Source organism: Larus michahellis, chromosome 8, assembly GCF_964199755.1.
Source record: "Larus michahellis chromosome 8, bLarMic1.1, whole genome shotgun sequence".
Lineage (NCBI taxonomy): Eukaryota > Metazoa > Chordata > Aves > Charadriiformes > Laridae > Larus > Larus michahellis.
Window position 1 is genome coordinate 37,883,136 of NC_133903.1, and position 12,098 is coordinate 37,895,233.

General features: G+C 41.2%; 1 protein-coding gene across 4 annotated transcripts in view; it reads right to left on the bottom strand.

Annotated features, from left to right (window-relative positions):
• Positions 1-3,655: 3,655 nt before the first annotated feature.
• SLC44A3 (solute carrier family 44 member 3) overlaps positions 3,656-12,098 on the bottom strand; it is a 40,961-nt gene continuing 32,518 nt past the window's right edge. For 2 of the 4 annotated variants that reach the window (XM_074597056.1, XM_074597055.1), the window contains exons 13-16: positions 7,697-7,834; positions 6,995-7,231; positions 5,056-5,154; positions 3,656-3,912 (exon numbers count right to left, since the gene is read on the bottom strand). In XM_074597056.1, coding sequence (XP_074453157.1) covers positions 3,907-3,912; positions 5,056-5,154; positions 6,995-7,231; positions 7,697-7,834 — 480 coding nt within the window. In that variant the 3' untranslated portion in view covers positions 3,656-3,906. Of the gene's footprint in view, positions 3,913-5,055; positions 5,155-5,547; positions 5,691-6,994; positions 7,232-7,696; positions 7,835-12,098 lie in introns of those variants that run through there. The other 2 variants (XR_012588632.1, XM_074597054.1) reach the window with 2 other exon arrangements.

The window sequence follows — 12,098 nt, forward strand, 5'->3', positions numbered from 1 at the left end:
ATTTGTTATGCTACTATTCTTAAAGATTAGATACCACAGAAATTACTCCCAAATCGGCATCGTCTTTGCCTGTGTTCAGGGTAATGTAGAACTGCTCTCTGTTGCAGTTCTGGTACTTTCTTTTCCGTGGGATTTAATCCAACAACCTTGTAAAAATCTCCTGAGACCGAGTGACAGTGACTTAACAGGAAAGGAATGTAGCTCCTTTGCAGCAGAGTTCGTTTCCCTTCTACGTGACTGAGGTTATGACCAGGGATCCTGAGCTGTTCACTAAATCCCTGCCCTTTTCTCCAGGCACATGAAGAACTGCACATATTTAAGGCTGCCTCTGCTTCTGCCTGCAGCCTTCATTCCACCGCTCTCAGATCTCTTCCTGTAGAGTATGTAAAGGGATACCCCAATCTTTGTGCCTGCTGGTCGGCAGTTTGAGCTCTTTAGTTACCGATGGCAGAGCTGTATTCCTAAATGGAAAACGCTTTCTTCCTCACCAGGGAGTGCAGACAGGCTGTACTAATTTACCTGGGCTGTTTAAACAGGAATAAAAAAGAGCATGCTAGCAATGGGGCCCATTGTTACTGATCCTAACTTTTGTTAAAAAAAAAAAATAATTAAAGGTATTTTTAAAATATTTACTCCAGATTAAACTTATTTACATTAACATATGAAATGTTTGATACTTGCAAGTTCTGGACTTGAAAAGGATTCTTCCCTCAAGACTAGAAGTTGTTTGTGCTTTGCTCCATTAGTTTCCGTTGTCTTTGGGTGTGACGTGGTGATCTGACTTCCAACTGACCTATTTGTTGAATAAGTCTTAAGCTTATTTATTTCACAGAATTTATATTTGAAAGGACCTCTGGAGGTCACTGGTCCAGGCCCTGCATCTGAGGCAAGAGAATTATTACCAAGACGTCTGTTAAGACCTACTCTTCCTGAACTACACTATTTCCCCCATCAAAATAATAGTATTTAACAATTTAGAACGATTGTATTGAATGCTGAAAAGCAGTGCTACGATCAACAACAAAAGCTTTACTGCTTTCATAGTTTGGGTGAAAACATGGTCTCCTTTGGAAAGCCTGAACCAAGCCCTCCTGCTCTTTCTGAATCCAAAACTTTGCCTTAAACTGCTTGCACACATTTGTTGAGCAGAGGAAACAAAACAACACCCAAACTTTCTCAGTATGCTTGTTTTCTTTCATCCAGAGAGGTAGACAGTGGAATCATAACTGAATTAAGTGAGACTCTGAAGTAGACGCGAAGCAAGACCAAATGCAAACTACCTTGCTTAAAACAATAAGCTATAATACTTAGCCATTTCCTGGGATACAAACACCAGTAGGTCCCCATCTCCTATTTTCAAGAAATACAGTTATAAAAGTACCTTTAATTCCTCTGAAGCCAATCTTCCATAGCTGCAGGAAAGAGTCCGCCCAGCGTCGGGCAGCTTCGCAGGGCAGACGTTGAAATACCAGAAGCGGCTGGGACAGGCATCAGCACCTGAACTAACACTAACTGCGTATTCACACGGGCTCTACCTACAGCCAGCCCCACCACCTGCCTCCAGCTTGCTTTATAATTGCCCGACTACGATGCCCTGCAGGGGAAGAGAGCAATGAGAAACGAGCGCTAAATAGCATCAGCTTCTGTAGGGGTGCCCCGTCCCTCTGGCTCAGGTGGGGGCTCCCACCACACCGGCCTGGTTGGTGACACAAGTGCTCGTGGAATCTATGTAAGATCAGGAGGTCCTGTGTTGCACCTGAAAGCTATAAAGCTATGCTTTGTGTACAAAGTTTTAATTAAAAGGTATGCATTTGGAACTCTTCTGTAAAAACTTACGTGACTCAAAACATATTGTCGCAGTTGTAATTTCTGGACTATGGGCAGTACTGCAGTGCTTAAATGAAACACACTCAAACACAGCTTAATTGGGATTTTGCAGTACCTGCCTCCTTTAAAAAGCAAACCAAAGTTTGTAGTGTCGAAAAGTCCCTTCCTTCTCCACGCAGGAACTGCAGTGAAGGCAATGACACTGCATCACAGTTACACGGAATTACTGAGATTGGAAGGGACGTCTGGAGGTCATCTAGGGATTGTCTGAAAATGAGGACCTACAAATATAAAAATTGCCCTCCTTTTCTTCCACAAGAGAGTTCCTGAGCCAAGGGCCAAAACCATGCAGTGTGAGTATCAAATACAAACAGGAAAAATCCCCAATGTGTAGTAAGAACTGATTTTTTTTTTTTAAACTTCCAAGCAGTTAGGCAGCTATTGCTTATTCAGCGTGGCTTTCAGTTCCCAGAAGCCGAGCACCAGCAGCACCCAAGCGTGCAGGTTTAAGTGATGAGAGGCAGTGAGTCACAGTCAGTAGCTGACCATCTTCACCTGCCAAGCAGAAGGTAATTCATCTGTTTCTTTCCCCTTTTCATCATCTATCCCATGTCCCTCAACTTGTAGAAGTGGCTCATATTAAAGTAGACAAAAGTTAATTAAGTGAAGAATAAAAAGCAAGTATTTCTTAGCATTCCCTAGCAGATAACTAGTCTCCTTTCAACAGCAGATCAGATAGTGTATTTAGCTGAAACAGCTTTGTCATTCAGGCCATCAATGAGCTTTTTTGTATGGCATTTCCAAGCTGTGACTAATCAAAGGTTTATCAATTTATTCATCATGGAAGCGTATGAGTCACTTACCTGCAGGGATGTCTCACTTGCCCGACTGATACATACTTTACTGAAGTCCCTGGTTGGGGTCATCTTCTCACCTCAGACCTCTCCTCAAACAAAAGTTGTTAAAGGAGCTTTTGAACATAGAGAATAAAACAATGTTCCACTGAGTAAAATCAAAAACTGCCCCATACTAAGAACGAGGTGACGAGGTGGAGCCCAAAATAGTGTATCATAACCAGGGTCCAGGTACAAAGTTTAAACAAACCTCAGAGCTGCTCACAGAAAAGGCTGACAGACTGTTACCAAGTTATTTTTTTAAAAAGTGTCTACGCTGATCGTATTCCTCTTCTGTCTAGAGCCCTAACAGTCTCTTCTCTACATTCCTCCATGATATCTTATATTTCACATCCATGTTACAGCTAACATTTCTATAAAGTAGTATTTATAGCACTGTTTTATCTCATTTTTGTCTAGCCGCTGCTCATCTGCTACTTGCTCAAGCTTTAAATCTCAATACAGATTTTTCTGCTTCCTCTGTCTTTTCAGTTGCAAAGGGAAGGTAGTTGTCTATTTTTATTTATAGAAAAAGGACTATTCCTCATCTGCCCTTTGGAGAGGAGTCAGTGGATAGTTTATGATACTAACTTGTAAAAAAAATTCCCAAAAGAGTATAATTGAAAGAAAGACACCTACCTCGTAACCATTATTTATCTTGCCTACAGGGAATTTTCTGTCAATAGTAATTTCCATCAATGAGCTTGGAACAGTTCCTTAATTGGTTGCACTGGCTGTTCACATACATACACAGAATAACTCAGTACCCATCTCAGGGTGCCTCTTCTACAAATGTTTCTACGCCCAGAGATGGCTGGCCCAGTGTTCCCAGAGAAGCGTGAAACCCCCCCGTGTTAGCTGACACACCAAAAAGCTAAAAAGGACAGCGTGATGACCTTGTCGACTTCAGTATTTTTAGTCTGACAACACAGAAATTTACAAGGAGTGTGTTTATTAACAATTTTCAGACCATTATAACGAGTATATTAATAAAAATCAGGTGTGCTGACACACAAACTACATTATTCATACAAACAGATTGTGCGTCATTTTACCAGTGCAGAAGGTACAACAGATATTTAGAGAATTAACACTTTGTCCTGGGGTACTGGCAACCTTTACTTCTTTTCCATGACTGTTTTTGCTATTGCTGGTTTGCCTTCACGCTTCCTGGTGCGCTTCACATTCAAGTCTACAAAAGAGAGGGGAAAAAAAAGGAGTCAAATAATGTGTAGCACCAGTCCTGTTACTGCATTTAAATGTCGTAAGAGTAAACTGGGAAAATAATTAAGGTTCTTTTGTGTCTCAAATCCACAATCCTCTCGCAGGGAATAACCCCCACGCACACTCCCCCGGTATCTGCGCTCCACAAAAAATTACTGAAGAATTCAATAACATAAGCAAACAATGAAAAAAATCAAGTAGAACTACCCCTCGCTGTAGCAATAAATTGAAGCTGAGCTCTGTTGCCCAACCGCCTATAGCAGAATGCCCACAGGATTGCGCGAGAGTTCCCTGGAGCCTGGTACCTCTTGAAAGCAGAACAAGAAAAACCACCACCATCTGTTACGCTCCTGTAAGAAGTAGGTGGGAGGACAGAAGACACTAGTAGTTGTGTCCAGCAGGAGTAGGTGCCAGAGTAGCTGTTGCCGCAGAACCTTCCTCCGGCAGCCCTGGCTTGTCTCCCCTTGTGCTGGGGGAAAATCAGCCCAGGTTCTGAACTTGCTGGGGCAGTTCTCAGGTTGGGCAATTTGCAATATTTTTTTCAGATGTCAGTTAGTGAACGTTTACTCTCAGGACTTTCCCAAGCCTGGGTGTGGGGGAACACTCCCTTCTGGCATCTCAGCTTTTTTACCCCAGCATAAACCAAAGTAAATAAACACATACGCTGATAGACAAGAAAGAAAGAAAAAGAGTGGGGGTGGAGAGGGAAGGCCTCTAAGCTCTGATCTTACAGCTCTGGAACTTCAGCAGTTCCAGCATGAAATCCAGCAGCCTACCACTCTTCTGACCTTGCTACAGCAGACATGTCAAGGACTATCTGAATGGGATTTATCTCCCACCCCTTTGCCATTGTTCAAGTCTTTCTCTTCCTCTGCTGGGCGCACTGGGGAATGGGAAGAAGCATGAGAACAAATATTTGATCCATCCGTTTTGCACCAGCAGAGGGTTTCCTGAGGAGGGAAAGCAACAGAAGGGAAAACAGGACACTGGGTACAGCATGTTGGTTGCTGTAAGACATCAGGAGATACATGGGAGTCTACATCCACTCTTGGGACATAAAGGCAAACACAGTAGCTGGCAGATAAATACATATCCCAGAGTCCCGTCTCACCATAGGCTGGAGCTCTGTCCCATCTTCATTGTCCTGGAAAGGTCTCGTGCTTCTGTGTTTTTGCCCTTCTGTCAACTTGTTACTCTGACTCATGAAGGTCTACAAGCGAAAACCAGGCTGAGATCATTTGGGAATGCAAACCATTATGTAAATAAAAACACCTGGCAAAATTAATTAATTAGCTCGGGGCTAAGAAACTGTAGCTGGTTCCTAGCTGGACGACACTGCGTGATACCGGGAGGGACCCAGCAGAGGCAGCAATAGTGATGAATGCAACTTGAGAAGGATGAATCAAGAATGTCTGTTACATCTCCTACTCCAGGAATGAGGACCGGCTGCCTGACATCCCTCACCTGGCTTCCCGCCCACTGCCATATATTGTCCTGAGGGCCACAGAGCCTCCCTTCCACCCCCAGATGTTTGTGACCTGACTGTAACACAGACGTCCCAAGTCAAATACCTTCATGTGTTGGGAAACTCCCAAGTTCTTTGCTACATGAGTAAACTTACTCTTGATCATGCAACGAGGAGGAGTTTGGATGTGTGGCCCTCAATTTTTCCATACAAGGTTATACAGCCTGCCCTGCTTGGAAGACTCCTTACCCCCGTGGGAAGTCCTCTCTTCACCCAAGGCCCTAGGGCATGGATAATTATAAGAAATTAAGTCCAGAGTTAAAGAGAAACTACCACAAAGTCTGGAAGTGGAGAAAGGAAAGCCTCTGTTTGTTTCATGACGGAGAATTGGCTGAAGAAGTATTTTCGCATTTGGCAAAGCAGAGGGAGAAGAACAGAGGTCAAGGCTTCAGAGTTTTCCATTCAGTAACATATTCCTATTCGGCACATGTGCTTAAGTACTGTTCTGAATCAAGGCCAAAGAATATCTATCTGCTTTCTTCGGTACAAAGGGTTAAAGCCTATCCTTAGGCTGCCTTTTTGTTGTTTTTTGTTTTCAACAAAATTTTATGAACTTTACAGGAAATCTAACAGCAGCATTAAAAAAAAACAAACCCCCAAAACAGTTCTTTTGACACTGTCCTCAAGAAATCCATCCAGAAGATTCGTATCATATGAGCTATTCTGGCTGCTCAGTTTGTTTTTCATGAATTACTAAGATTTTCTTTGTCGCATCGTTTATGAAGGAAAAGACAGAACTGGCAAAAATAGCATGGAAGGAAAAAAACCATCTGCATCTTCAAATATTCTCTTAATATGAAAGGGATGGCATATATACATTCAAATGCTTCAGATACAGCTATTAACTGAAGTTCTTTGTCACTATTAGCTATGTAATGATTCTCCATGAAAATGCTTGTAATACAATACAGTAATTATGAGGGTAAAGGCACAGAACTATCTGTCCAGAGGCAGAAGAATTTAATCAAGAGACAGAAGACAGTATTTTGGCAAAAGAAGCCGTATAGATACGAAGCAGCGCAACTCGAGTTTGCCCAAAGTTTGTTCAGAAGTGCAGCATCCCCAGGATGCAGATGGATTCCTGACCTGCTGCTGGCAACAAGAAGCTCCTTGTTGTTTACTTTTGTTCACCACCGTATAATAAGTCACAACAAATATAAACATCTAATCTTACAGCACCCCATGGATCAGTCTCTGCAGCTAGCTCATCTACTTATTTATATTTTTTAATTACCAACAATACATTGCACATATATCTAGTAAGGCCTAAAAAGTCAGACGTTACTTACAGGGTATGGTCTAAAAGGCGGCAGCAGATCATAGCTAGCACACAGGAGGCAGAGAGCGCCATTTACTTCAGTTTACAAATTCGTATCTGATTTGTATCCCTGAGCCTACCTGTTCTAAGGTGTTGGAAAGGAAATAGCATGGGTTGTGGGTTCAAATTACTAGGTCTTGGGGAAAGAAAAAGCTCCCAAAAGCTTAGAGAAGCACAAATATCTTTGCTGTTATCACTGAGGTTTACCAGCAGTTCCTGATCCATGAAGTATGGCTTCTCTTCAGATCCATCATTTGTTTCCATATCAATAGCAAAGCAAAGGAACATGGCATCTGCTGTCACTTCAAACACAGACAGAAAGCTGTGGGACATCAGGTAGGCAAAAAATCCAACCAGCAGAAGAGGAACGACCCAAGCTTGCAACTCCCGATGGTAGTTAAATGCCATCAATCCTCCAAAAACAGTAAAACACACAACAAATACCTGTAAAGGGCAGTGAGACGGAAATGCAGCCTCATTAATCATGTAGAAAAGTTTCTTAAAACAAGCAAAAACCCCAAAACCCTAAGGCCAATATTTTAACAGCACATCTCATCTGGGAGATAGCTATGCGGTTTCTGGTATCGTGTAGTTGTCACAATTTGTGTTCAATTCAGCGTGTAAATTCTGTCAAGCGGGGGCAATCTTTTACGGTATATTTACCAAAGACTCGTTGCAATGGGAACTGTAAGAGTGGGGCCTGGACACTACTGTAATACAACTAAATAACTCTGTAAAGACTATGAAAAGGATTAAATTCCTCAAACATTATCTTCTCTCCCGAACCCACTTTACAGCATTAACAACATTGAGTTTAACAAAGACAAACTTTATTTACTTTAGATATAAGAAAATCAAACCCTGATTTTTCACTCAGTTCTTACAGAACAGTACTTTTCTTACTCTTACCTTTCCTAGAAATAGGATAAAATCTCCAAAACAGCTAATGGATGCAAGTTTAGCAGAATTCTTCGCCAAAATAAAGACAGCATCCTTTGCTGACGTACAAAAGTTTGTCCCATTTATGGCGGTAGTTGTGTACGCATGCTGAAATGAGAGAAGATAATAATGCAGAGAGAAGAAAGGCTCTTATAATCCAGATTTTACTTCAGCAAAACGCAAACCCTTAAACACTCTATTTGGAAATACTGACTTTACAGATATAAAGAGTTATTTTGCACAATATGGCAATTTTATTTTAAGTGACTATAATAACTATGCTTGTGACTTCAAATAGTTTTTCCACACAATTTCCACCATTAGGAAATGCTACAATACTGACTAAACAAATTTCTGAACCCACCTTTATCCAATTTATTTTAAAACACCTCGCTACCCTAGTTCTCTACCCTAACTCTTGCTAACGAATAGGACACAGTTACCACAAAACACTTACTTACCTAGAGTCACACTGTCCAGACTTACTCACTTATTTTCTATGAGTCTATCTCCAAGACTACTGTCAAGCTATGTAAGTGGAACAATCAAGTTACGTAGTTATCAAGTCATTTAAAAGTTGTTGATTAAAAATCTTTTATACATGGCCCTTTCAAACTATTCATATGCTGCTGAAATTTAAGCTTATGACTATAGCCATAAAATAAACCTTTTCAAGAAAGATGAAACCAGTTGTGAAAATGAGTGGAAAAGAACAGCTAAAGGATCCTGGACTAGATCAGTGCGTGCTACGTCACCACAAACCCCCCAGATTTTCAACAGACAGTTGGGGCACTCACAATTTTTCGAGGTATTGAGAATTTCACAAGCTTTCTCTTTGTGGAAACTTGCCAAGACAGGTGGGAAGAACAGAATATTTTCCTTCATGGATTGGATTATTTTAGCACTTGTTGTGCATAACTTGACATATACGACCCATTTTTGGAACTCCTCAACAAGGTTTTGAAACTGTGTCCAAAAATATCAGCTCAGAAAAACAGCGCTCAAGATACCTGAAATGTATGCTGAACTTTACCAGCAAGTCTTTGAGTAGTAAGATTATATTAAAGTACACTATAATAATATTATATATAACATTATATAAAAAGATTATTATGCCACAAAACATTCATTACATCTGGTGCAGTCAGTAAGAACCACCGTGTGCAAGGGATTACTGTTCTGAAGGAGCTTATACACCTCAACATGTACTTGGTGCTTAGATTACTTTCTGCTTCACCTGAAAGTGGAAAAAAAAGCCAACAAAAAACTGGTTTGCTGAAAGTGAATTACACTGGCCTACTGCAAAACACTTTCTGTTCAAAAATATGGTTTTTCTCACTTACAAATCAAAATAGAAAGTAGCTTCAGATATCTGAAGGCAGAGAAAATTTACTTCTGCAGAGTCCAGTTCTATCCCATAGCAATTTCTGTGACATACTGCAGTGAGGCAAAGCTATATTGACAGTATCTTAAAATATTACAGAGAAAGAAAGAAATTAAATGCAGTCAAAGATCTTTTGTCTCTTTTTTGTGGGTATTATTTATTTTATATATGACAAAGGAGATTTTTTTCTCTGATAGTAAGCAAAAAAAGAGTAGAAGTAAACAGCGACATCCTGTAAATATTCTACTTACATAGTAGCAAATGCATCCGTAGATGGAAAAAGTATAAACGAAGACCATGGAATTATTGCCTACTCTAAGAGAAATCAAAGACTCCACTGAACTCCACAGAAACATGTAGAGTGTCTGCATAAAAATCTGCTTAAAGAAGCAAGTTCGCTTCATTCTTAAATAGGAAAAAATGCTTTTCTGTGCTAACTTTCATTTATTCTGACACTGCTGCTTTCCCCAGGGAGTGCTGGAACAGGACTGGCAGAGAGGTGGACCCTTTGGCTCAGTCGGGTATCGACTGCAATACCTTTGCCATCTTGCCTGCCTACACCCCTGAAAGAGAAGCATCCTTGTCCCACCTGCCTCACCCCACCCCAGAGGTGTGAAACCCGATGGCCGGCAAGCTCGCCCACCGCAGCATCGGCCCAGGATGCGGCAGCAGGAGAGACGGCAGTTCGGTAGCTGGGCTACCGTCTCCCCAAGGACACAGGCACAGGGTCGATGGCTTCAAGTCAACAGTCAAGTTCCCCCCTCCCTGTCTGCCCTCTGCAAGTTAAGTCTGTTTCATCATTCCCATTAACAGACAGGAAATTGAGACACAAGGTGGAATAGGCTTTTCTAAGTTTGTTTCTGTCCCCTAAGAACTAAATTCACAGAGCAGATCCTCATCTGGTGAGGTCAGTATAAATTTTGCCAATAAATTAAACAGGGATTCTGTATTCATTATAAATAGCAAAAAACGTCCTGTTTTAAAAATTAAAAAAGAATGTCAAAAGTGCATGTGCACTTATACAAACATTGTTTCCAAACTTAAAATAAATAACCATTTGTTTGCACTCCTGAATTAGCCACTTTGGTATCCGAGGAATGTGCAACGAAAAGAATTTCTGATATTTATTAACTAGAAGTGTTATCTTGGAAAGACCGAAAATAATGCTGGAGACTGAATACCACCTGCATAGGGGTTTGTCATATTACAAACTAGTTGATAAAAACCGGCATTTATAACAGTTACAACTTCAACGAATCACGTATCAACTAGTCAAAATGCCCAATCAAGAAAGGCAGCCAACATTACAGAAGGAGTAAGAGAGACACAGAAATGAACAGAATGCTGAAGGCTACAGAACTAATAATCATTGACATAGGTGAAGCAAGAACGTTACTCGTACAAGGTGAAGACTTAGCCAACTGATCGCTACCTTTTGGCAAAAAATACATTTCTGAGAAAAAAGAAAAAAACAATAATTTGGAGGGTTTCTTCTTCAGCCTAGACTGCAGCTCTATACACTCTCCTCACAATTCTCAAGTTTTCCACACAGACCCCATACCCTGATCCCATCCAGCCACATAGAAATCCACACATTCTCACTAATAAAATACATGTCTAACACTTAGGCAAATGTATGTTTCCGTGAAACTCAGAGTTGCACAGAAATGAGCTCAAATGATTTCTCCTCCTTACCCACCAAAGAACACCGAACACACGCAAGCTATGACCAATATTTGCAAATCATTTTAGACTTTGGCCTCAGAAGCTTAGACATGCCATTCATTTTCCAGTTGCAGGGTATGTGCAACAACACAATCCCCTTCAAAAAGACAGTTGCAAAGGCTAAGATGGTCTAGAACCTGCTATCATTTAGAAACAGGTTATCCAAATGTGCTTTTCTACAGAATGTATTCTCTTTTCCCAAGCACAAAAGCTTTCATGGACTTGAAAATGCTTGAGAGAAGGGCAGCAGGAATGATCCAAAAGGTATGGAATGTCTTCTGCCCGGAGAACAATTGAGTGCACCACGCTCTTCTGCCTGGAAAAGAGACGACTGAAGGAGGACGTGCTAAAAGGGCTACAAAATGATGAGAAATGAGAGGGTAGCTAGGGTTAGATGACTCACTGTTTCTTCCAGAAAAGAGACTAGGCAGGGGGAGGACCAAGCAAAGCAGTAGGAGCCAAATTTGAAAACAGATGGCATTTCTTCTCGCTGTAAGTCTGTAAGCTGTGAACTGCTGGACAAAGGATGCTTTAGCTGCTAAAAGTTCGCATGAGCTCAAGGGGACTGGGAAAGGAATCCACTGAGAGTTATGAAACACAGAGGAAACACATTCAGCTCAAGAAGTCCCTGGGCTGAAAACAGATTCAGAAACAGCACGGGAACAGGGAAACATACACTCGTTCTGCCTTAGCATTCACTCACAGCCACGGGAGACGGGATACTGAGCTAGACAGAGACTCAGTCTGTCCCAATGCAGCTATTATGGTTTTTATCTCTGCTTAATGAATTGATGTTTTACAGTGGTAGTCTCTGCTACGGTGACAAGCAAGTAATAACGGCACTGATAGCATACCATTGATCAGAAAGCGTGGGAGATAGTGGGTCAGAACAGTCTCTATCCTCACACCAGCAAGTTGGTACTGTATCACCACCTTTGTGAAGAACACAAGCCTCCTCTGGCTTGGAGTCTGGGAACTAGACACTAGTTTCTCAGTGTCAGGATGAATAAATAAGGAATGTGAATGTTTACATATTTCCAAATACCACAGTATGCAAAAAAAACCTATTTAAAGAATACATCCTTCTGTGCCTCACAACACAGAATGTCAAAGGTCTTGGAAAAACTGACCTGCTGGTTTCATGAGAAAGGCGCTGTGGCTCACATCCAGGCCATAAGTTCCCCAATTGTTGAGAATAATTGCTACTTTGTGTAGCAGCTGAATTCACTCCTCCAGTCTAGGACTTGCTTTAATAAAAACGAG